The 27665-nt window shown below is 39.2% G+C and overlaps 1 protein-coding gene across 3 annotated transcripts in view; it reads right to left on the bottom strand.

The window, feature by feature from the left end:
* The window catches only part of TRIQK (triple QxxK/R motif containing), a 98778-nt gene that overhangs the window by 58727 nt on the left and 12386 nt on the right, over nt 1-27665 (bottom strand). For all 3 annotated transcript variants that reach the window (XM_080381747.1, XM_080381748.1, XM_080381746.1), the window contains exon 2: nt 21775-21855. In XM_080381747.1, the coding sequence (XP_080237873.1) occupies nt 21775-21835 (61 nt within the window). In that variant the 5' untranslated portion in view covers nt 21836-21855. The remainder of the gene's footprint in view (nt 1-21774; nt 21856-27665) is intronic.

Below are 27665 nucleotides of genomic sequence, written 5' to 3'. Positions count from 1 at the left end.
AAAATATACCCATTTAATTATTGCTATCTTTTCCTGATTCCTAGACAGAAGTCTGGTAATATAAACATAATATACTGACTGGAAACAGAATCCCTCAGAAAATCCCTCAGAGTTTGATATGAGTTGCCATGAAAAGCAACATTTCATTAAAGAAACACTTTACATTTAAAATTTCTATTAGACATATGTTGATTTTAATGAGGAATTAAGAACACATTTAAATTAGCACCTTTTCTGATACTTCTTTTAAGGAATATTTTAAAAGTCTATATAAGCATTTAAGAAAAAAAATCAGAAAACTGGTTATCAATAATGTACAAAACAAAAAATAACATCAATACTTTAAATCAGCTATTTAGTTAAGTAATTTCATTGTTTTCAATACCTGTAGAATATACTCAATTAACTGCAAGGTCATAATAAAAGATCTGAAGAACAGCACTAAAAATATTGAAGCTTACTAGATGCTATTTGGTGGGTAGTCCTCTTTCATGGCTTTTAATGCTAAATCACCTTTTACAATCTTTTGCTCAAGCCCAACAGGTGCATGTCTATAGCCATTAATAAGTAACAGCTCCATGTAAAAGGGGTATCTTCAACACACAGGATGACGTTCTTCAATTAACCTTTCCAATATTCTCCTTAACATTTCCTACTCAAACAGACAACTATGAAGACATTAAACACCTTACTTAAAAACAATTTAACACAATTAATTTGAAACAGATCACTGGGTGAGTGCTTCACTTCTTTCTTCTCCACCTACATAATATATACATGCATTGATGTGCACATGTAGTTTTAAAAACATTTTTGTTACTTTGCTATGGAACAACTACTAGCAGTTGCACTTTAATATATACAACCATGCTGTAGTATAAATTCTGAAAATGAGAAAAGCAAAATAAAAACACTATTGAACATGATTGAAGTACCCACCATTAATGCAATCAAAAGCCATATTTTTATCTAACATTTGATTAGATGATTTTTAGACAACAGAAACTATTGTACTATTTCTTTGATGCTGAGAGGTGCGAACAAGGCAGTGTAAGGCATGGTGAGGGGGACACGGCACACAGAGTCTTTCTGCCTTTCTGAAATAGACTGCACCCAGCTCCAATTTGGTTTATGCTGGTTTTATTAACTTTGTTGGCCGCAAATAGAGAAAAATGTGATATACCTCAAAATAAGTGGAAACAGGCTTGTGGTCAGAGCTTTCTAGGAAGACCGAAGTGGCATGCAACACCACTGTTCCAGAGCCGTGCCAGCCCTGAGCGTGCTCTTCTGGTCTTTGCCATCTCTGTCCCTAGAGGCCTCAGACTTTTTTTAATATATCCCATTTGGAGGTGTACTCACAGCTCACTTAATAGGGGAAAAAGCTGAACAGGAAACGATCTGCCAGATAGAAGCTAAGTAGCAAAGACAAGAAGAGGAAGAGAGATGATTACATTGCTGTCACAGATACCAACCTGGAGGACACATCCAGCAACCATGTTCCACACAGGGACAACAGAATCACAGAAAAGCAAATCCTTAAAAATAAAGTTGGTACACACTCACTAGCTTTCCCCCAGTGCTTCATTAGGCTTATAATGAAAAGTTTCCTCATGTCCAATATCTAACTCAAATCTCCTGTATTGAACTCTTAGCACATTATGTTTTGTCATATCCACCACAGGCTTGGAGGACACTTGATTTATTCCCTTCTTTTTTTGCATAAGGCTTTTACTTATTTAATGACTGCCATGACATCTCTCAAACCTTCTGCTCTCCAGATGGAACAGTTCTCAGACCCAGCCCTTCAGCCTTTGTTTTCTGGGCTCTTCTTGTTCTCCTCTGGACTTATTTTCTGATCTTTGCACAAAATTGAACACAGCGCTTCATCTGAGGGCTTACTGGTATCTTTTATGTATATATTCTCCTTACACATTCAGTCACAGTCTGCCTGTGATTCTACTCACTGTTGCAAACCCTTTCCCCCAAATTATTGCCTAAGCATTTCTTACCCATATTCAGTCTGTAGGTTGGTTATTTATACCAAAGTTAAGAATGCTGCCCTTTTCCCTGCTGGATTATATTCTATTTTTCCAGGTCATTTCATCAATTTCTCAGATTTAGTTTGAATTCTAATCTTAAACTCTTAACTCTTTATGCCTCCCATACTGGCATAATTTGCAAACTAAATTCATCATCCCACTTGCAATTAGAATATTGGGTCCAGGACAGACTGCTATTGATCCCTCATTACACCTTTACAAACAGACAATAAACCATTAATAACTACCAAGAACAGCTTTCATACCAGTTTAGTACCCATCTTGCAGTAGCTTCATGTTCATGCGTCTCTTGTTTGTTTACCAGAATACATTGTCAAAAAGCCTTGACAAGGTCAAGGCATATGGCACCTCTTCCTCTTCTCCATCGACAAGGTTTGCTACTCTGTCAGAGAAGAAAATTGAATTGACTTGACAAATCACATTGGCTGTTGCTTACCTCCTTGTTCTACTGTAGGTGCTTACAAGACACTGCCTGTCCCTGTCCTGAAGAGCTTACTGTGAAGGATGAGGAAGCTGCATTCAATAATTTATGAGTATTATATGTCCCATCTGTTTGCTTGTTATTGTGATGTTGCCTTTAAAATTACTAGAGGTTAGCTCCAATAAAAGCTAGCCTGTGCTTAGGCAGGAAGGTAGGAAAATACTACTAATAGTTCTCCACAGTGAACACTTAAAGACAATAAAGGAAAATATAGAGACTGATGACCAGGTCATGCAACTCAGTTGCCCACAATAAAGCATATCCATGTAACAGATGTTCCACAGACCATCTTCTCTGTTCTTCTTACATCTACCACTACATAGCCAGATTCTCCCACTGTCTTGCACAAATTACTTTCTTTTGGCTTTAAAGAACAGGAGCAACTGAGGTTACAGAAGTCAAAGATACTCTACTGGGGTATGTTTTTAGGAAAACATACAACACAGGTGTAAATTAATCTAAGACCATGATCAAAAGGAAAGAATTACCCCCTTCCCCTTTCCCCGCTAAAGAAAACCCCTTCAACAGCCTGAGCCTGTCTGAACCAGCGAGAAATTCTTCCAGATCACATCTCTGGCAGTAAGTTTAACCTCTTGAGCACAAGAACAGGACCAAACCAACCTCGGCCTGAAAAATGTTTTCAATACCAGTAATTTGAAATTTATTCCCAATTACTCTGGTGTACATCATGCTACTGCCAGAAAACATCACTGAATCATTCACAGCAGCGGCAGCTGAATAAGCACCACAATATCACCAAGTACTGTAATAAAAATATCAAACCTTTTGGCTAACGGGTCGGTGGGGTTTCAGGAGAGGAGGATCCCTCTCCCTCTGCTGTAGTCAACCACACATTATCTGATGTGTCCAACCTTATTAGGTGACCAGGGTCTGCCCCTGGGGGATGTCACAGTGGGACTGTGGCACCACATGGATCTGGAGTCACCCCTTCTTCCATGCACCCTTCCAGGAGCCACAGACCTCCCCAACCAAAGCTGACCAGCTGTCCCGCTGTGGCAGTTTGCATAGAGGAGGGATGGTGACAGCTACTCCAGGAAGGGAAGGATGAAGGATGCAACCTGTCATCCACAGGTTCCTTTTCCCCAGCTGGAACAGAGAGGTCTTGGGGGTAGCACATAAAACCTGAGCAACTCAGGGAAAAGATGGGGCCATATGAAACAGAGCACAGGACTTCCACCGCAGATACCACTTCACATCCATTTCTAGCAGCTTCACAGTTTTCTGTTCTCACACACAATAGGATAGCAGTATTTGAACAGTATTAGTACATCACCCAGCATTAAATCATTTTAGGAATGATTTTATGACAAACTAAAAAAAGCCTTGCTCAAAGAAAGAACATTGACAAAGTCACATGATGAACCAGGAACAGAGCCTCAGAGACTGCAGCTCACGAGAAGCTGGAGTCCCTTCTCTCTAATGAGCTGAAATCCCTTTTAACATTAGCCTGCATCCTTGCTGTCAGGATTAAAAACATTCTCTGCTTCAGACTGACTCACCATTAATTCGCCACTGGTCACAACTTGCTAAAGAAAAGCTTCCAAAGTCTGAACCAAACAGAGCTATAACTTGTGGGTAACAGACCAAATTTACCGATTTAGTCTAAGTATGGGATTCATGGCATTCACCTACGAGTGGAGAAGCTGCAAGAGATGGGGACAGCCTATGAATGATCACAGCCATGTTCAAAAAGGGAAAGACTAGGGGAAGGAAGAAAAGACATCTGGGTGAAGAGACTGGCATGAGGTCAGGCACCAGAAAAATGGCACAACCGTGATCATGAATGCCTTAACCCCTGATCCAGTGTCTTATCCAGTGGCTAATGCTTTTCTCAGAATTGAAAATAAATCGGATGCTGTCTGCCAAGATGCAGTAATTCCTTACTAGTAAGTCGTATCATTCTGGACCAGCTGTATATTACAAGACCATCCCAAAACACAAGTTGTAATTTTTTAATTCTGCCTAAGTAAAAGGTTTCCAGTAATACTGTCAGCATTTGCAGTTCTCACTTCAATGAAGCATATTGCGAAGGATGCTTTGTCAGACCTATATATCACTGTCATTCCAGGAGTCAATGCACTGACAGTCTTAGCAGAGGTGGATGTTACAAGATACTGTGAAAGTGATTATGCAAGAAGGAAAAGCAGGTTTTTGGAGTCTCACTCCAGCAATGCAGAAATCAGAGGCTTTTAATGGAATTAGCGGAGAAGGGAACATCTCTTGCACACATCACCATTATCCCTTAGGATCCTAAAATTACTTGTGAGGAATAATCTCTCCAACCCACTCGCAATTTTAGCACTCCTAAGAAGTACCTATCTTCAGTTAGCCCATAATTTAAAATGCTTTCCTTCAACAGAAACACCACCTGACAGGTCTTAACTAAAAGTGAATGACAGCAGTAGCAGCTTACTTAAAAGTGTAAAGGAAATGCATATTTATAAGCACCCAGAGTAATGGTTTACAGACCTCAGAATGAAAGGTGCAATATTGTCTTGAAGGCGTATTAGGAGACACAATTTTACCTTCAAAAGTCAAACTGAGCTACAGCCAGTCATGAGGTTCGTGTTTGGATAGAGGAGCCTGAGTAACTTTAAATTTATCTTTTATTTTTCCAGAAATACTACTCTATCCTTTTCCCTTTCTGAAGGCTCATAGAAAAGGAACTATGCATGTGTGCATGCATTAAAACACGTGAAATAATGGCATCTTACTCCTGACTTCAGCACTGGACTTGCTGCCTCACAGGCAAATGTCTGGTATAATTCATAAATACTGCAATCTTCAATATATAATGAAGAACAGCTAGGCTTTACTTCTCACCTTATTTTTAGGCATATAAATTTGACATGTAACTTAAATGCTGTATGTACCAATCACTCTTCCTTCAGAGTGATGGTAACAAGTTTACCTGAGACCTTTTGATTTTATTCTGTCATTCGCACCAGCATCAGTGCTCTACTGATAATTTAATAAATCAAAGTCAGTGGGTTTCAGCAATAGTTATTTTGAACATGACTATATTATAAACAACTTAAATAGTGAAAGGCATGTATTAGGGCAATTTATTAAAAGAAACAAAGATTGCTCCCAGCATCACTTTTTCCGAAACTTTACTCCACAGGATGATCTTTTCAGTACCCTGTCTCTTGTAGGAAACATACAAAAGCTGGAGAGACTGCTGAGGAAAATAGTCTACCATCTGGAAAACTATTTGAATAGAGCAGATAAAGCACAGAGCTGTTTTCTATTCCTGAATCTTCCACAAAATTACTGTATGACCTTGGGAAATCTCTTTTCCTTGCAAGACTTTGGTATTCATCAAAAACTCTGAGATCCTGGTCTAACAGTATAATAGAAGTGAAAAACACTCATGAGTGTTATCTATTAGAGATGATTCTCTGATGATCTATATTAATTTCTTTTTAAAGGTTTTAAAATTACATTTACAAATATAATGAGAAACAATTAAAAAAAAGTACCTGAAAAAGTAACCGGATCTTCTACTGACCCTTAAAGTCAATTTCTTATTCATTAAAAATGCATGCTAAATATTTATAAACCCATGCACAAAGCAATTTCAGTTTCTGGAATTAACAGCATACAAAATTCAACAGAATTCAACAGAAAACTAACTTTTAGCTATGCTTGTTTCCTCACAAGCTGTTTACATGGATACTGCTCTGATCTGATAACCCCACACCCCCCTCCCTTGCTGAAGAAGTCCCTGTGCCTAGGGTCACCTAGTGTGGTCTAGCACGCGATACAGGACACAGAACTTCAGCCATGCACCATTAGATGACCAGTGGTCCTAGTCCAAGTGCATGTCCTGCAGATGAGTCCTGATGTGCAGCCATCGGCAGACAGAACGCCCTGCCTCCCGTGGTGATGGGCTCCCAGCAGACAGGACAGGCATTGCTCAGGACAGATGAGAGAGGTTATTTATAAACTGTCTGAACAGTCCTCTATTGACGTTTCTTGCTCTGATTGATTCTGTTCTTTAAACATACCAGAAAGGCCACATTTATTATACATAGCATGCAGAGTGAAAAACAGTCAATCCACTCCATTTTCAGAGTGATTTTTCATTTCCTCACAACCCAGAGGTGTGTCTCACATTCGGAGAGTGAATTGTTTTTCTGAACGTCTCATTTCATAGATAGATATGGAAACACAGAACAAAGCAAAGCCACGCACCCTCCCTGAAGCCTGTTTTTCAACAGTTCAGTCGCTCAGAAGAAAAGAGACACGACTTCACTTTCAGTAACAACCCAGTCCTTTATGACAGACACACTTTTCCTAGATCAAGAAAAAGCCCGTAGATCTGATTATGCCAAGTTCTAAGAACTTAGCAAAGGGGTTTTGCATATGCAGAATAGAGGACACTAAATTATTAAAAAAAAAATTACTGCAAGTAACATTTGAGTGAAACGTGCATGTAATGAAGATTTACATCAAGTTACTTCTTTAGTTCTTTCGGTACAACCCCCAAAGTTGTAGCATAAGTACAATGCTAATGTAATGCTCATGTCTTAATCTGTAATTCTTTTCTCTTATGATAAAAGGGCTATAGAGTGTGGCAAAAGGTCTCACTGATAGTTCACTCCATGGTGTTCTAGTAATTTAATTTTTACTGTGTTTCTCCACAGAAATATGATAGGAAAAATATTTAGGTATCCACCTGTACTTTTAATATAGTGCTAGCAAGTTCAAAGGCAAGCACTGAAGTCAAGGAATAAATACAAAGTTCTCTTGTCCTAACATGTGTACCAGAATACAGAATTTCTTGAATTATTGTTATTTTATGATAATGTATGTTGTTCAGAAGCCCCTTCCTCTTTCAGTAGCTAAGTAAATATGGACAATAAGACTCATTGACCAAGTTTATGATGTGTAGTAAATGAGCCAAGAGACCAATGGAAGATGACAAGTGCATTTATGGTTAGGATAATAGATGAGGACCAGAATATCTTTTCCTCTCTCAGTCACATGTTTTGAGTATGACCTTGGACAAGACATTCAAGTTTTGATTCATCAAATGTGCAAGCAGTCCTAGATAACAGTCTTCCTTCTTCTGACTTAGGAAAATTGCAGAGATTTGATGAGATAAAACATGGTAACAGTCTTACCTCATTCTTCTCCAAGGCCAGCATCCCACACCATGACCAAATGGCAGCCTTAGCTGATATGTCCCTGTGATATTTTAGTGACCAACAGTCCACGTAAATACATGTGCCTTGACCACTTTCTAGTCCAAGTGTTTACTCAAGTATAACCCACTCTAGCCAACATATCAACTTCTTCCAAGATTTACTGAGAATGAAGCTCTTCCAATATGCCCTGTACTGGCATGCACTTCCAAGATCCAAGTAATTTTGTGCTGAAGACTTCAGTAATGCTTAGTGCTGCACACCCACATGAATGTTTTCCAAAATGTGCTATGCTAGGTTAAAATAATTCTTGGTAAATGACTGATCTTGCATATGCTGTTCAATAAATAAATAGATAGGTGGAGCAGGAAAACTCCCTTAGAAAGCCCTTCAGTCAGTGATGTATGCAGTGGAGACAACCCGTATTACTATGCCCTTATTCCACCACCTTTGGCACCTGCTGTAAACTGTTTCCAAACTCTTCCTATGCACACACTGAATACAACCCCAGGTTCCTTGACAACCTACAAATACCATGTGTTTCTCTTTTCTGTCCCCCCCTCCTGCCCCTAGAGATGAGCCAATTGCTAGAAGTACTTGGTATGAACCATTTTTTAGCTTTCCATTGACATTTTTGATGACAAGAATGCCTGAGTCACATCCTATTTGTACCAGTAGGACATCCTGTAACAGCTAGAGACAAGGGATGACACAGGAGAACCCTGTCAAAGATATACAACTGGGGATCCCCTGAGAAATTGCACACTATACTTACTACTAGATTCTCCTAAGTACTGCACTTCTTTAATATAAAGAACAAAAAGAGCAGCAACACCAAATGTACACCCAGTAGTTTATTAAAAAATCCCCAAAACAAACAGGAGAAGATGATGCTGTGGAAATGTTTTGATAGTTTCACCACATTGAAGGTTGACAGCACAGGCACTGAAAAACAAAGGTTAATGTTACAATCGAAATGTACCTCTTTTCCCTCATCTCCCTCCTTGCAGCCTGGACTTTCAACAGGAATTTCATATTCTCTTCAACAAAAAAGGGAAGAGCCTGTGAAATTCAAGATTATGTTTTCAGTTCTCCTGAAATCTTGATTTTGGTGAAAATACTCAGTATTAATTTTTCCACAAGTAAAACTACAGTCAAAGTTATGATAATCCTTCCAAATGCATTTTCTAGCTTTAAATATCTCTGAAAGCTGCTCCACTTCACAGTGAAACTTTGTCCATATGGAACATATGACTAGAAAGGACTTGGTGAACTGAAATCCAGCACTGTTAGTGAAGGCACCCACATCATTCAGTTTTGTTCAAAACTGATCATAGAAAACGATCAGTTGGAAAACAAGTTAAAGCTTTGGGAATTTTTTTATCTTCAGCCCTATCAGTAGGACATTACTCAAGAAGCTCAATATCCTACTGGTAAGAAACTGCCTTCTAATTTCCAGGTATGTTTCTTTATGGACATGTTATACACAGTTACAGACTGGATATATATGGACTGTTGTCCTTCCCAAATGTTTACCCCCAAAACACTCACTGACAGGAACCGAATTTGTCTTAGTGTTCAGCTGTGCTAAACAAGGCTCTTCTTGGTCACCCTAGCAGTTCTTTCAGCACCTCTTTCACTTTCAATTCATCTTTCTTGAATGTGGATGAGCACAGCTGTACTTCAAATGCAGTCTCCAGTCCACTATTTAATAGCTTTAATATTTACCTCTACTTCAAATACATACAAGGATAAAACACCCATTTTTTTCATGACCATAGGTAATAATCAGAAACAAGGGGACATTTACTCTAAGGTTTTCAGCTGATGAAATGACAGCATTGGTAGGAAGATATCTGGTCATCAAAGTAAAGATATAAGCCATATTTTAAGATGCTGATGCAACCCACCGTGATATTCCCATAGAGTGATGTATAACAAGTACCATATAATTAGTTTTCTGTTTCTCCACCTGCCCACGCACAGGAGTGTACTGAGCAGCTCTGAGAACTTTTTCTGTGGTAGGACTCTATGCCGGTACCACTCTAAGCAAATATTCCCAGCATTTCAGAAACAAATGAGAACAACAGCACAAATTAACAGAATAATTCAGGATGGAAGGGACCTCAGGAAGTTACCTACTCTAACCAGAAGCTAGGCCAGGCTAACTTCAAAGCTAGATCCCATGACTCACGTCTTCATACAGTTCAGTTTCAAAAAAATTCCAGAGATGGAAATTCTGCAACTTCTCTAGGCAACCTCCACTGGTGTTTAGCCTCCTTTATTGTGAAACTTTTCCAAAATTATTAATATATAATTTTTAATTATGTTTATAAGTTAGCAGCATGCATGGTTCTCTGATAGTATTTTGACAATAGTCAACAAACAAATCGTGAAGAACCATAATAAGCCTTTCCAGTACCTAAATGTTATTTGTTTTATCTTCATACTTACGGATTGGATTTTGCTCCCCGTTACAAGGATAAGCATCTGAAGTAAGTTTGCTAAATTCAGTAGTGTCAGACACCTGTCCAAATCTCCACCACCGTAAAATCCAACCTTCCTACCATGGCCTCCTGACTGTAGGAAGTGTTTGTTTCTCTTCAGACTAAAAAATTACCTGAAAGGTAGTTGGATAAAGCAAAAAAGTCAACCATGAACTACGCTTTTTAATTTCTCTTTTTGCATCAGTGACAGAAGTAAGATAGGGAAGACAATCCTCTGTGGACTACATTCTTTCTGCTTTGCCCACAACCAGAATGTTTTAATCTCTCTCTTTGAGGAGTACATGAAAGTACTCCCCTCTTTGTCCTTTTCATGACAATTCCTCATTAGAATTTGATACTTTTTTCTGCACAAACACAACAGGTCATATTCACTTTTTCCATGAAGCCATTAGGACAGAAACTCTTCCGTGGAATATATGCTATGGAGTCTGTGGTTTTCCAAGCTGCCTATCAAGATACATGGAGCCTCCTGTGTTACAGACATGAGTCTGATTTTCTTGTAACTCTACCAATCGTTTCCATCTGGTATTGTACTTAGCAGGTTGATTTTCTGAGACACTTCACACTATGAAGTATGTTAAGGATTGTACCTTCAGTTCTATTTGATTTGCAATTTATTCAATGTTTCTCCCTGTGCAGTGCATTCCAGTTTGCACAGTCCCCGTCTATTCCAGAAAAGACACAGCAGACCGCAGCCTATCTTTTCTGGAAAACTATTTCTTCAGAGATAATACCAGTACTTACTTCACTCCATTTCTCTCTAATGTTCAGTAGGCAAAAGACACTGTACCTATACCTGAACGTTATGGAAAAGGCTGTGCCAAAAAAAGAACTGCATTCAGGTTTTGGTGTGCCTTCCTCAACTATAGAAGACATCATTTTTCACTGCAGACAGCGTAAAATACCTGTATAAATAGACAGATTTACACTATCATAGTTATTATTCATAAAGTAATTCAGGCAGTAGTACTGATTTGACCTACAGAGGCCACTGGACTGAAATCAAAAGTGATTCTAAGAAGCCGGGGGAAACCCACACAGGAAGCAAACCCTTCTTACAGTTCGTAATCTGTTCGTTACGCATGTTACATGGAATAAAGACTCTTCCTAGACTCACTCAAGGTTGTGTGACACACTTGGCTTTGCAATATGTTCAACAGCAATACTGGCTTATGGCACTTGTTGACTTGAGTCTTACCACACACTACAGTGCACCATCCTGCTCTCCAATGCATATTTGCTCCACTGTGCCACCCCAGAGGATGGTATAGTATACACTGCGACATGGCAACAGGAACAAGTAGAGACAGGTAAGTGTTGCTAGAGATTACTTTGTAATGTCAAACTGTACCCTCTGGCTATCTGGTTGTAGGTGTCCAAATGTATTCTACCATGCCAATAGGAACTGGAAATCAATGGCACGCACATTGCAATTGTTAGAACAGTCCCTGGCACAGTCTGTGTCCAGAGCAACCCTCTCCCAAGCAACTCCTACACATGGCTCAAGAGTTAACATGCACCTAGAACAATTTTCAACAAGCAGTTTGCCAGCAGCCACTCTCTTTTAAGGATAAAAGAATATAACAGTATGCTCAGGGTCACTGATGCCAGTTGGCCTCTGTACCAGAAAGCAGTACCAACCTTGTTTAACCTACAAGTGAAGATGTGAATCACCAGCCTAAACTCATACCTTTCACCCATTAGAACAGAAGCCTGCAGAGATTATTCTTACACATCTCCCTCAATGCCTGTGAAACTCCTAGGAGGCCCCACTTGCATTCTATTTTCAATTTATAACTTGTTCCAGCTCTTCAGTGACAGTGCCTGAAGATCCCTCAGGTCATGTCTACACAAACAGTTGCACGCTCATTCTGTCTGAACTGGTTAGGTAGCAGCCAGCTTCAAAGCAGGAGATGCACTGCTATAACACACAGCATTGTGGCAAAGTTAATTAGCACTGCTAAGAGGCAGGTCAGCACGAGCACTATGCTCAGGAGGTCCAAAGCTGAGGGATTTAAGGCACCCTCTGAGTTTAGACTTACAACAGCTTCAGTGAATCTGGGGCACACTCTCACCAGTGTGCTGTAACCTTGAGCTGAAGGGACCATGGCTAATGCTGAGACACTTTCACTCCATATGCTAGTTCATTATTCAGCGCCTCTCTGTTTTGACTGCCAACAAATAATGATGTTTTTCAACACTTCTCCACTAGGAACTGAATGCACAAACATTGCATCATAAATGCCACCCAACATCTGCCAGGCAGTTACCATCTTCCCATGACTATCACCTAGGCTGAACCTGAACAAGTGATTTAGTGATGAGCTGTATCACATCCTCTTACCTATCACACCCTTGATCATCCAAACCCCAATCTTTATGAACAAGAAAGCTCACCGGTATTTGATTAAAATACCATAAGAAAATTATTTCTAACAAAAAAACTATGCATTCTAAAATTACTATTGTTTTGTTAATGAAAAATCAAATATCACAATCAAGGGTATCACCATTGCTACAAATCTTACAGCACCAATGCAGATATGGCAATAATGGTAAGATATTCACAGAAAATAAACTAAGGAAAAGGCAGGCTTTTCCCACCTTTCCTATTTAACAGGCAGTCAAAATTCTAAAAATATTATTTAATATATGAGTAATTTTAGAACAGTACCAGTAGCTTAGCAGAACAAAACTCAATTGGTCCCATGGTAAATATGGTATCTGTGTAGCTGGGATGATGACAAGGACCAGATTTCAAGTAAAGCATTTCAGAGATTAAACAACAGATTAGTTACTTGCCTTATATTATCCGTAAATTAACTGCAACCAGAGCGCTCAGTCAGAGCAGTGTATTTGACTTCCCACATTCCAATTCTTATTGTAGAGCTCTTTGTTCACTTTGTGGTACTTTGCTGTACTGACCCAACTGCTATACAAATGAAAAATCTCTAACTTTGAATGTGTGAATACTTTCAATACTGCTTATTTTTAATCAGCCTTTACCATCGAGCAAAAGCAAAAGCTAGTCACATGATGTTTGCGATTTCTGTAACTCTAATTCAGATTAAGCAACCGCCTTTTTATATTTTCATTCTAGCAGTTTGATCTTACTGAGATCATCCTCCTGCTGCCGTTACTTCATTTCCCATCCAACACTTAAAGCCTGCAAGTAATATGTTGAGCCTAGCAGACAATCCCATAAATAGCTTGAGACCTCGAAAACCACAATGTAGCCAGTTCCTAACTTTCTTCCAAAATAAGGCATAATAGAAGCAAAAACTTCCACTGAAAAAAATATTTTTAATACAAACCAGTTACAGAAATCCCTGACAATGTGCAGTTAATGGACCACACGATAGCAATCACCAATGTGAACAAATTCATTACAAAAGCCAGATGACTGTTCCATGATCATGCTTACCCTGAACACAGACATCCAACGCATTTTTTTAAGGCCATAAATAGGTGCAATACCTGTTGAACTACATAATGCACATGGTCATATCCTGAAAATACAAAAGTTCCTTCAGTTGAATCTCTTGAATTGAGCCAATGGGATTCTATGTCTTTCTCCTTAGACCAGCGACCCCTGCAATGCTCGCCAGACTCCCTGCTGTCTTCGTTTCTGCTAGTCCACACAGCAGATGAGCAGCACAGGTCTAACAGACTGCCACCCTCCGCTGGGGGACAATGGCTGGACAAAACTGAACTGCACCAAAAGGGAAAAAAAAAAAGCACTACATCTCATAGCATTGCAACTGGAGAAATACAGTTACAACTATGCATTATGTCCACCTTAAACATCTATCAAGCACATCTTGATAGATGCATGTGCACTGGGCATTTCACTCTTAGCCTTCTGCACTGCTGCCTTATGATGAAATACAAGGAAATCAGATTGTAGTTCACTGCCCAATTCTCCTTGCATTTATATTGACATAATATTAACTACATATATAAGCACATGCACCGCATGCAGAGAATGCATATATATGAACACTGTATACACAGAAGAATTAGGTCTGAGATTTTTTTAGAAATGGGTGTCTAAAGTTAGATTTACAGATTCACATTGAGATATGAGTACTCTGAAGTCCACCCTTCACACATACGAGCTAAGATTTTCAAAGCTTGATGAATTTCTAAAAATGTTAAACTGCTCTGCCTCTGAATGTAATTTATACATGCTGATGTGTCTATAATGAATTTTTTATGTATTTTGGAGAGGATGCAAAAAAGTTGGTTTAGGTTGATTTTTTTTGACTGCAGAAATGAATCCATTGAAGAATTGATCAGAACCTGAAAGTACAAGCACAAACATAGATCATTGCAAGAGCCCTGCAGATACCGCATACCTTACAGGAACTGCAGGTGCTTGAAATAACACCATGCTGAAATGCAGTTCAGCAGTTGGAAACAGCATGTCGAATTTCACTCTTTTACACCTATAAAGAGTTTGTAGCAACTCCACTGAGTGAAATGGTGATATTGTTGATGAGATTAAAATAAGAGCAGATTATGAACCTCCATCTGTATAAAAGTACTAAACAACCGTAGCATAAATATATAGTAAAAGTAGTATAATCAAACAAGTTCAAAGAAATTAGGATTTTTCTGTGGAGAAGAGATGGCAGACAAGGGTTAGATACAACACCTTACTCCTCAGCATCTCTGCATGGTGTGTGCACATGCTCCCACAGCCCCCTGGCTCTACAGTTGCCCCTCCTGTTCCTGCTCAGGCTGGGGCTGCATCTGTCCAGCAAACAAAACCTAAATAATACCCACGCAAACAGTAGTACATATCCAGATCTACCACCACCTTTTACGCTTCAAGCCAAGGCAATAAAATACAGCTTTACTGCTTTGAACTTTAAAAAATAAGTGATCACATACTGTATGTGCTTAAAATCCATCATCAGCCTTCACAGAACATATTTGAAGACATCCCAATCATCACAAAATGTGGATTAAATTAGTACAGCCAGACTAGGCTTCACTTCATAGCAGTGTTTTCCTCAGCTGCTCCTGCTTTAGTTTCCAAGAAGTGATGCCACTGGCACAAAACTGAAATCAAAACAGCAACCACTGACCAAATACCTAGTTCAATTTTTGTGGCAAAGAAATTAATTCTTCATAAAACCTCCTCCCAAACAAAAGAAAAGGGACTACACGTGGTATCTGTAGCACACCACTCTGAAATTCTATGAAGTTCAGCATAGGAAAAGATTGTAAAACTTGTCAACAGTCACACGTAATAGCAAAAGGAGGGTTTTTTCCTACTTCTCTTTATTATGTGCTTAATAGTACATTTTTACTAGAAGAATTCAAGAGATTAAATGTAATATTCCACATGCAAAAAAAAAAAAAAAAAAAAAAAAGGCATGCCGCGCACTGGAACTGCCTATTCCTTGGGTTGTTTTTACACTCTAACTAAATAGTAGGAGAGGACTCTTCCCTTTTTGTCTCAACTTGGAATAACAAGAATTTGTTTCTGTACTTTTCCTCTCTCTGCCTTTCCTCCAATAAATAGGTGACCGACATCAAACAGAGGTGGGGGTGGAGATGACTAATTAAAAAAATAGGTTGGAGAATTTTCATTCCATTAACATCAGTCCTGCTACATCTTTGGCTGTGGCAGTGGAGAACAATCTTGATGATACAAATGCTGCCTTCTGGTCCTATGCCTTTTCTTAAAAGACAAAAGATAGAGGAATTCCCATTTTGTGACAAATGGTACAAATTTGAAATTTTCAGCAAAAACTCAGTCGAAACTTTTTTTGCTGTTGCTGCTGTTGCTGTTGTTTCAGCAATGAAATCTAAAATTTTCATGCTGATAAACATTTCCTGATCCAAAGCAAAACAATCACATTTCACTTCAAAGTATGTAATATATTTCAGAAGAAAGTATCAAAATGTAACACTATTCCTTTTATTAAGCCAAAAAGGAAGACTGTTAGTGGCCAGTTTGCTTTGAGTATATAATGGCTTAAGATAAGGAAGGTGGAGGAGGGATATTAACTGTAAAAAGAGAAGACAAGCAATAACAGAAAAGAGAGAAAAAGGTGAGCTGGTAGAAAATAAAGATGCTTCTTTTAGCAGCAGGGCAAGTGGAAGTGGCAATCTGCCACAAGAAGGGCTTCCCTCTGGAGACAGGGAGCCAACAGGTCCATGCTCACACCTGAGCTTGTAGCTGAAGGTGGGAACACCAGAGATGTTCTTGCTGCCACTAGTCCTCATCCATCCACCCATCTATCCATCCACCCACCCACCCATCCGTCCATCCAAGGTCTATTCCTTCATATTGCCAGTGCAACGGTACTACCACAAACGGTGCCTGGTTTGGGCGACTGGGACTGCTTTCCTTTGCAATCACCCAGCTGAGCTACTCTGTGCAGGAAGCTGGGAGGCAACGGAGCCCAGCTCTGGCCACCATGCTCACGCTGGGAGACAAGCTCTTCTCCTTCTCATCAGGGCTACAGTGGGACCGTAACCCTTGGCACTAGGATGAGGTGTTGTTCTTCTGAACAAGTCACCAGTTCCTCACACCGAGGAGTTTTAAAAGGGGTGAGTTTTACCCACAGTTTTATCTGTTAGTTCAGGTGGGCAGTTCTCTCTCTTCTCCTGCGCTGCTACAGCCAGGGGCTCAGGACACCCACCCAGTCCCCCTCACCACCCCCCATCACTCTGCGTGTGCTGTGCCAGCAAGCTCCACCTCCACCACCAGCCATTTGTGCTCAGACTAGCACCTTGTGCTTTCCAAAACAAAAAGAGAATTTATTTTCATTCATAACTTTTACTCCTTCCTAGGGGATGTGAGGAGCCTCATTTACTCCACAGATACCCTGGGCTATGCCTATACAAGCTCCAGCCCCTACAGGATCAAGCCAGCAAGTCAAGATACAGAGCAGACAATAAGCAGACCTTTAAGTCTACAAATTGGAGGTTGAATGATTGGCAAACAACCTCTCCTCATGAAAAATTATGCTACAGCAACACAATAGTAACGGGAGCCAAAAGTATGTCTATTCCTGATTTGTAGACCAGGTTTTAGTTATGCTATAATCCTCTCAGTATGCCTGCTTAGGATCCCGCAATCACACGAGTCATGAACACTACCCACAAATCCTGCGGCTTCCATGCCGAGCAAGCGACACACCAGATGAAGACGGATGGAAAATATACATGTGGAATTGTTCTGGGAACTTAAAGCACACATAACAGTAAACAAAGCAAATATGGTGCAAAACCTGTTGCTATTTTCACAGCATTTGCTGAGCAAAGCTGCATAAATGCAGAAAGACGCAAACTGCCTCACACCTTTCCTCCGATCCCAGCAAATTAAGCACAGCAGCACAAACAGCAGCAGTGAGAAGGAAATGCTATGCAGAAGAGCTGCCCTGTTTGCTGTTGCACTACAGGTATATGTTTGGGTATGTGAGAGAGAGCTGAATAAAGAGCATAAAAATTACTTTTCCTCACGCCTCCTCCACAGCCTCGGCTGCTCATGGGGAACTGAACAGGGAGAGATTCCCTTAGTGCCATCCTCCCTCCTCCAGGCACAGTCTAAGACAGTTTGAAAAGGTCTCTGCTGTTGCTCCCTGTCCCACTTGGGGACAGCCTTCACGAAGCTAGTGCCAGTTTGTTCTGATAACTAAAAGGCTGCCTCTGTTCCCCACGGAAAAGGCAGTTGCCACTGTCGGATACTGGAGCACTTGCTGAACAAGAGGCATTACAGAGAAATTTTGGCTGGTGGCTGGAGAGATGGCTGAAAGCCAACTGACAAAGAAGAGCAATATCAATCTCTGTGCTGGGGGAATCTCTGAAAATGCTACTGAAGCGAAAAGCAACCGCTAACGGCACAGTGGCAAACAAGACATGAGCGATCCTGCACTCATGGAGGAGAGAAAAAGGCAAACAGCTGAAGCGAAGTGATCAACATGAACTTGAACTGTGGCACAGGGCAAACATGTGGCATGCCGTATGGAAACTCGGAACAAAACAGAAAGCTTGGAACAAAATTAAATTAAAAATCTGCTTTTATTTCAAATTACTCCACCAAACATCTAACCGAAAATTGTGCTGAAGCTGACATGACTTTGTGACATGTTATTCCTTGAAGACTGCCATTTTCCATTAAAAAAAAAGGTATTAAAAATGTTTCAATCTGGTTACCTTCTATCCAGCAAGGCTAGAAAACATTAAATCATAAGCTAAAGAATAACACCACACTATTAGTCAGCAAGAGAGAGCTTTTCAACCAGCATCCATCATAATATTTTCAAGAATCCATAAATACTGAACACCTGGAAAGGAAGGACCGCAATCACTCCAAGCATGAATTTAGAACTTTAAAAACATTTATTTATCAAACGTATTTAAAGACAGGCCCCAAGTATCCTCCCTTTGCCCATTGTTTCTAGATATAACCTGTCTGGGAAAGGGCGATCAAACATCCACCTCCAAAACAGATGAGCCTGCAGCATGACAGTGTTCTGTATTCTGGGGGGTCTTCTACTGAACAGCCTCACACAAAAGTATCCCTGCAAAAGCACCTAAACTGCCAAATCCAGGGATTATTTGATGAATGAATTTTAAGAAAAAAAACTGGAATTCTTTCTGCATAATTTCCAATAAGTATCTGAGTGAAATCAGATTATGAAGAACCAGATCAAGAGGAGTTAAAATTAAGGATCTGGAGCATCTCTCCTGTGAGGAAAGGCTGAGAGACCTGGACTGTTTACCCAGGAGTAGGCTCAAGGGAGACCTCATCAATGCATATAAATACCTGAAGGGAGGGTGCAAAGAGGATGGATCCAGGCTTTTCTCAGTGGTGCCCAGTGACAGGACCAGAGGCAACAGGCACACACCGGAACACGTAAGAAAAAACGTTTTACTCTGAGGGTAGTCAAACACAGGAACAAGTTGTCCACAGAGGTTGTGACGTTCCCCCTCCTTGAAGACATTAAAAAGCCATCTGGACACTGTCCTGGGCAACTGGCTCTAGGTGGCCCTGCTTGAACAGGGGGGTTGGACCAGAGGAGTTCCAGATGTCCCTGCCAACCTCAACCATCTTGTGATTCTGTAATAAAGTAATAAAGTGACTTATTATCACTTACAGCAAAACTATTTAAGTAGGAAAAAATCAAGAAGTAATGGCAAAAAAAAAAAAAAAAAAAGATTTCCATATTCACTATGGCAAGAAAAGTTCTTTATTGGACAATATTTCTCAGTAATACACCTATTTGTCCTATAATACACCTAAAGGCATAATGAGACCAGAGGGATTGCTCCACTAAGCTCAGCTACCAGACCTAAAGCTAGTCCCAAATGCTTATACATAAAACCCAAACACGCCCACAACATTAAAGTATAAAACCATATCCATAAATTTTCAACCCCCTCAGATTCATTAAGTTCAGAGAATTAATTTCCATTGGCAAACTCTATGGCTATATCAGTGAATGACCAAAGTGGGAGCTTAAACAACCATCACCAGAGCAAAAGGCAGTGGATAGTCTATTTTAGTCCTCGCGCTCTGTCCTCAAAGGAATACTACAATCATAGAAACACCTCCCGGGTTATACAGTTCATTTGCCTGCCAGTGTGACATTCTTCCCTACAATAATTTTTAACGCTTGCTTTTGCCAAGTTAAGAGCAATGCGTTGCATCTAAGGAAAATGAGCTTATTATGAGTCCCCTCAGACACTGTATTTTGCAGTACTCAGTGGATCACAGTGCTGCATTGAACAACAGGGAAGGTGTCAAACTGTTCAGACTACAGGCTAGCCCGAAACTGGAGAGTCAGCAATATAGCAGGATCCCCCTGAGTGCTGGGCTGTGGTACAAATACTCTCGCCCCCTCGCTACAGCACAGTGCCCTCTCCCCTGCTCAAGGCACAGCTGATCAGTCCTGGCACCTCACAGGTATGAGATGTGCAACCCTGGTGCCCCATGGTACAAATGTGCAAGTAATAGCCCAAGCTGTGGAAGAGCAGGAGGTAATTTTGTGAGTCTCAGATGCAGCTTCATACCCCTGTGGTCCTCCAGCAGCCCAGCCTCCTCTCCAGGGATTCCACTGGAAATCACCAGTCTCTTTCATCCTGCAGAGGACTTCATAAAACAACTCCCACCATGGCCACCTGAAGGCTTCACAAAAGCAAGAAAAGCAACCCTAAAGGAGGTGGCTGAAAAAGAAGTGACCGCAATGAAAAACATGGGGAGAAAATGCCAGAAAGCTGATGCAATCATCCTCTATCCAAACATCCAGTTACAGGGAACAAGTTGTCCCAAATGTCCCATGGTGAAATATTTGTGGTGTCATCTTCTGCTCAATAATAGTTTCCTTGCAATGTTTTCTGCACAAAACCCAAATCTCACAAAAGCACAGAGCACATCTATGTAAACGTTTTTCCAGCATATCTGCTCCTCATCCACAAAGGAACTCAGAAGTTTTCAGCCACACTTCTATCTCAGAGAATGAACCGAGGAAGCCAGCCACACAAAGTGGCCAAGATTAGGAAACACAGAGCATTCCACAGCTATCCCAAACAAATAAAAGACAAAGTAGTCCCTTACTTCCAACTTTAAATGCAGAAAAGACGATTAAAGCAGTTACATCAAAATAATAAGGCAGCACTAAAAGAATTAAGACATGATAAAAATAAGATTGTTCACACAGCCCTAGCTCTTTCACCATGAGGATGTACATTATAAACAACCTTTTTTCCCAGACACTTGCTATTTTTCTGCATATTTAAACACAGATGTGGGTGCTTAGCAACTGTAAAACAAAGTAATCTACTTAAGTAACTGAGTATAGATTAAGGTACTTCATCTTATATACGAACTTTTAAATAATAGAAAAAATACAGTATTTTAACACCTAGAGAGACAGAATGCTCACATATGTATTCCAAAAATAAGTCACTTACCTTTGCATTTAAGCAAAGAAATAGGGATTTGAGTCTGCTACGTAGGCATCTGTGTGCATGTGTACATGTATGCATTCATCTGTGTGCATGTGTGGACTTTGTATACAAGTTACCTACATATACAGTGGGTAAGAACAGAAAAAGACCTAGGAAAATAAATTATTACACATGTTAAAAGTATTGCATTAGTGTGAGAAAAAATGCAGTTATACAGTGTAAAGGTCTGTAATGTTCAGTATAAAAAACTGTTACAAGCAGGAAGAGTATTTTGTCAGAAATACCCATATTTTAAACTGGAGACAAACAAGAAAATCAGGAAATTTCCAACAGTTCAGAAACATCATGGAGCCGCTGCACTGCAGTATCCCACTAGTATTTCCAAACACAGAACATAGAATTTATCAAGTTACTTGAAACACCGTCTTCATAAAAGGTTTTGCTGAATGAATTAGTCAACAGTATACAAAAAAAAAAGTTTCATTGGAGTGCTCATTATTTTGCACCACTCACCAGCGAAACAAAGTTTTTGAAGAGGAATTATACATTTTGTTACACAAACTGGTCTCACTGAAAAAAAAGGATTTTTTTGAAGCACACAAACTTTTCTTCATATCTCTTACCTATTTGTTTCCTGTACTGATCAACAGGAGTCCTTGCTGTAGAGGCATCTTTTCTACCCATCGTTTTCAATCCAAAAATCACTGTCAGTATCAGAAAAAAAAATAAATAAATGCATTATTCCTATATAAGTTACTAAGGAAATCACTGACTTATAACATCAGAAAAAACTGTAACAAGCAACATTTACATGATTATACACAAAGACATAAAGCTTTCCCAGAGTACAATGAGACACTGGAGTTAATCATCACTATTCTGAAGACTATTAGATAAATTCTAAACATACCTTCTTCCCCATTGCATGGGTTATTAACACTACAGAATGCATGTTAGTTTGAATAATTTTTTTTAAAAAAAAGTATTTAAACTGATTGCACTGTAATTCAGCATTTGGTACCATTGAATTACATTCCTATATAATTTTTTTCTTTAGTAAACCAGGGAGTGAATGTAGTATTGTGAGCAGGTTCTATTGTTGGCAAACATGTTTACACGCAGGAGTCTGAGGCAGGATTAGGCATGTGTGCACCTACAGGTGTAATTGCTCAGAAAACCCACCTGCAGATGCAGCCTTGCAGCCACCTTGAGCAAAAGAGAGAAACAGATACCTAAAACACAGCAACCCCACACTCTTCTACCTTCCTGGCATGGGCTCTAGAGATCTGCGAATGAAAAGGAAGCGGAAAATAAAAATGAGAGCTGGGGCTGTGCCCATTTTACACCTCTCAGCCAACATATCGAGACTTTAAACCACCTTCAATGCATTTAGGTAACAACCATCCTGCCTCTTTAATGGGCTTCTCACAATGCACAACACAAACAGGTGACACTAGGAGTGCAAAGGGAGCTGCACTATCACTCATCCAAAGATGCTCTTTTTGGTTCTTTGGTGCTCCCACACTACCTGTGTAACTGAACAAGCATAATCCGAGTAGTGTTCTAGCAAACTCTCAAAGTATCCATTTAATGTGCAAAATGTTACGGTCTTTTATTCATCTCCTCACTAAGCTGCCACTCAAAAGATACACTAAGATTCTACAAATGTGCTAATTTCATCTCTTTTTCCATAGTAAAAAAACACCTGACTTTTATAGCCACTCTTGTTGCTCAAAACAGTTTTTTGACCATTTTGGCTGGGCTGAAGGCATCACCCATCACAATGATGATAAGCCCCACCATTTGACCACCTCTACGACACCAACCCCCGCGCTCACAAGAGGACTGACATTTTCCAGAAGTGTCAGATTTACCGTTTGAGCACAGAAGACACACAACAGCCAACACTTGCCTTTTTCCAGCCAGCCTTGGTGAGCACAGTGTCAAGGGCAAACTTTGGCTGAACCATTGTGGGTAGCCACAAACCACCCGCAGATTGTGCACATATGGCCTTGGAGTATCTGCAGGAGTTTTACTTTTCTGTTAGCCATAACCAGCTGTGCTACGGCAAGATGAACTTCCCCAGGCTCTGCCAAGGCACTCTGTCTGGGAAGCGCAGCCCTTAAAGGCACTGCAGTGCCAAACCACGGGTCAAAAAGCATGCCAAGGCACTGCTGGATGGGCTAACATCAGCATCCCAGCCCTAAACATCCACCATTATTTGCTTTGTTACCTTCAAACAAGGCTTAAGGTACAGCTGCAGGAATGATCCCACCAGTTATTTGTGCAGTTTAAAACCACAAATTTTTTTTCTTTTGTATTTATCTGTCATGTAAGAATTATTGGCATTTAATGTAAAGTGAGAAATCCAGGCTCCCTAATTTAAAGTGTGGGATATGGTATAAAATGAATTTAGGTGCTCAAAACTCAACCTTTCTTAAAGGTATTCAGGAATAATAACAAGGTATAGAAGACTACCAATATTTTTCAACCCAAATTGAAAACTCAGTTATAGTATTCTAATGCTTTCATACTTTATTTTTGTTTAATTCAGAGAATATTCCCATTTTACGTAAAACACATAAGCAGTGAACTGTAACCCACTGGGGTTCCTCTACCCCCCCACCCCCGCCCATTATGCTTCCCAGCTATTCTCCTGACTGAATTGTATTTTTCACATAACTTCATGAGTTTTTCACATAACTTCGTAAGAGTGAAAAATTAAAGTCTCATTTGAACTTTCAGCTAGTTGAGGAAATAACAGATACATTTTTACACCACAATACTAGTTCTTGGCTTTTTTATGCCACTGCTAGAAACTCTTTGACTTGCTTTTTTCAATTTCAACAGCCTACTAATCTTTTGTAACAAAACGTCAGCTGTGAAAGATGCTTGCAGTTTTAGCAGTGCCAATAAAACACAAGAAGAAAACACAGGCAAAAATTACTTCCCGACTTCGTATGAGCCACAAGAGATGCTCACGTTTGCCTGTGTGGCTCGGTATCACTGACTCCCGCATCTAGAACCTCGACTCCTCTTTGTTCTTCAAAGGGATGCAGTAATCATCATTCATTTCCACCGCTTTGATGGTTAGATAGCAAACGTCCAAGAAACCCATGGAGACATTAGCACATACAGCCGCAATGTCTAATAAGACAGCTATTTGCATAAAAGATCAGCCACAATTTAGAATGTGTTGTGATAGATGTGGAAAGGGAATAACAGATCTATATTAGCATGTACGAAACCGAGATTGTTTTCACAATTTAATTCCTTGGGGACTGTGGCTCATCACCTTCTCTTATAAAGAATACTGCATTCCCTGAGGAAGCAACTTGCCATGAGCCAGAGTTAAACTAAAATATGGATTAATAAGAGATAATATTTATTATTTATGAACCTTATTGAGGAGTGGTTTCCAACATAACTTTCTGATCACATTTCCATAAAGGAAAAGCCTGGAATCTTTATGAATCATGAAACAATTTGAAAAGTGCCTTTTCCCCATTTAAAATAGCAGTGGTTGTCCTAGAATCATCGGTTTACTGTAAACAAAACTTGCACTCAAGTCTTTCCCAGCTGTCTCTGGCCACTCCATGGCCTCCAACATCAGCAAGTAGACAATCTGGCTTTTCCTATATTTCTTTGCCAAATGCACCCTGAGCAGCATTCAGGTCCCTCGAATTTTAATGACTGTTTAAATGACCATTTAAAAAACATGGAGTTTGTTGCTGCTCTTTTTACAAGCTACTAAAAATTCTTCAAGAGTAATTTCAGATCACTTGAAGGCAACACAAGCCCTCTTCAACTTTCAAGCTTTTACAAAAGAAGATTTTAAGAAAACGAAGAGAGGCCCAATGGAATATTTTTTTTTGTTTATTGCTATTTCAGAGATACTGCAAGGTCAAAATAAGTCTTTGTTTCTGTGGTCCTCTTTACTGTTTTTTTCACTTTCTTTCTCTTCCCATCTAGTGATTCACTTTTGAAGGCTTGCACCCTTAGAAGAACACATGATTTTTCTTTTCCTCCTCTTTTATTCATAAGCCGTGACTGACAATAATTAAAATGCACAATAAATTGCCCATTATCACTTCCAACTGTCAATAGTATTTTATGAAATATAAATCAGTTCTGAATGTCCATTCAAGGTCTGGCGACAGGAGTGTTTAGATCCCAATTCACTATTCTTGATGCATATGCAGCTTGTATCAATAAAAAACAATTCAAAGCAATCACTTTAATGAAATGGAAACACACCATGAATGACTTTGGAAATACTAATAAAAAATAAGTACAGGGACTACATAGCACAAAGACTGCACTTTGTGCATTGATGGTGCAATACAAATGGTTAATAATAGTGAAAAGGCTTAAAGTGTAAACCAGTGAACACTCAAAAGATATGCGTATGTGCACACGTACAAACTTTCTTAGCAATGATATTCGATTGTATGTCTGTATTCTTCAACAATAAGCTGCCTAAATATTAAATAGAGGACACGTTAAAGAAATAATCAATAAAATTACTGGGTTTGTACCTGAAATACAGCTAGTTGGTTGAGAGAAAAGTAAGTAAAACTTCAGGATAGAAAAGAACCACTACAGAATGGGGAAGTACTTGACCAAGTCTTCAGCTGTAATGGAAAACTCAGGTGAATACACAGTGAGTATCTGTATATATGCAGAACTACCTTATCCTTAATTGCAAATGGATATCTAACTCTAATTTTTTTTTTGAGGGGTTAGGGGGAATTGTTCTTTGGATGCAATGAAGGTTGATAATTTGAACTCAAAACCCAAATTATTTTTTAATATGATTAAAAGCTTACTGATGGTAGTGACAGAGCTGTTCTTTTACCAGTCAATTCCATAGTTCATAGTTAAATAAATAATGGAAACTAAAACCCTTACAAGGTACAAGGTAGCAAAACCAGCCTTTTATCCTCCTCGGGTAAAACCCAAGGAACACATCAGATCCCCTGCGAACTACCCATTACTGCAAAAAATGTGTTACCACTGCATTTAGAGTGGGAAGCTGTCTGCATGCAAGTATTTTGGAAATCATTGCTGTTCCTTAGTTTAATTGGCTCAAGTGTACTGCTGAAGTACAGTAACTAAGAAATGCAGTGGAAGTAACCTGCAGCCAAAATTGCAAGAAAAATGCAGCTGAATTCTTTACCTATACTTTAGCCATGAGAAAGAATTTTAAAACTTTTACTACTATTATTAAAAAAAAAACAACATACAAACAAACAAAAAATTTGAAAAAAAATACATTCATGTCCTATTGATAAGTCTTACAGTAGTCTTTACCATTCTGGAAAATCCCTTTCAAAGGATGAGACTATTATTTTAAAGGAAAAAGTACCTGCCCATGGTACTTCCTGCAGAATCTAGTCTACTTTGGGGATTTATTTCATTTTCTTTTAATAAAGGATTTTATAATTTCTTTACTTGATTTAACCTTGAAAACATCAGGGGTGATTCAAATTGAATTAAATTTGGGAAAATTAATCAAAACACCAGATCTCTAACTCCAGTTGGAACAAATATTTCTAAAATAACCTTAACTTTCCACGTAAGGATAACAAACACTACACCATATCCCATCATCAAGACCATCTAGGAATTACAACTTTTATAATGACAAATATCAGGCTGTTTCATAGCTTCATGTAAGTAGCAGGAATAAAACACACATTGTCACTTCTAGTAAGTGCTCTTTACACTCTAGGGAAAGGAGCTGCACTGTTGTTTGTTAGTTATACAGTGCCTACAAAACCCATGAAATTAGCTCAAAATTTATTTAAAAGTAGTACACAGGTAATAGTCCATATGAATACTCAGCATATTCTCTTGGATCTTTCAAAATCCTGAGGCAATATATTATGAAAAATAAATTTCAGCACCCACCCAATCAGTTCCACATAATTTCAGGAAGGTGAGACACCCAAGTTATACAGGAGGCTGCCTCTGCTCTTACTCGCTATGCTCCTAAACCTCCCCTAAGTACCTAAATTTTGATGGGATTACTTATGCCAAAATATTTGCATTTACTCCTCTAGCAAAAAGACTACTTACTTTTACTAGATGTAAAACGTTTTTAAATATCTGAAGAGCTGAAAAGATTATCATGAAGTGTATTCATGACAGCCAGGAAAAAAGTGAAAATTTCAAGGATTGCAAAACCTAAGATTTCTTTTTTTAACTTTGTATTATGTAAATTTGGGTTTTTAAACAAAAAGAGACTATTAAAAACGTCAAAGGTTCCATCTATTCCCAGTAGAGTACAGTTTGTTACAGCTTCTATGGCAAAAAGAATAAAAATGTATTACATGAAGACTCACTTATAAAAACATTACTTACACAGAAGATAGCTGTTTACCAATTGGTGTTACACTTCTTACAAAAACAGTACGACATTTTGCAGAATATTCCTAAATGTAGCAATTATAGGCACCTCACATTTACTTTTCATTATTAAGGTTTGTTATTTGTCTTCAGAATCAAATGC

Source organism: Falco punctatus, assembly GCF_963210335.1.
Source record: "Falco punctatus genome assembly, chromosome: 3".
Classification (NCBI taxonomy): domain Eukaryota; kingdom Metazoa; phylum Chordata; class Aves; order Falconiformes; family Falconidae; genus Falco; species Falco punctatus.
The sequence above is the reverse complement of the archived record's forward strand: the minus strand, read 5'-3'. Positions and strand labels throughout refer to the sequence as shown.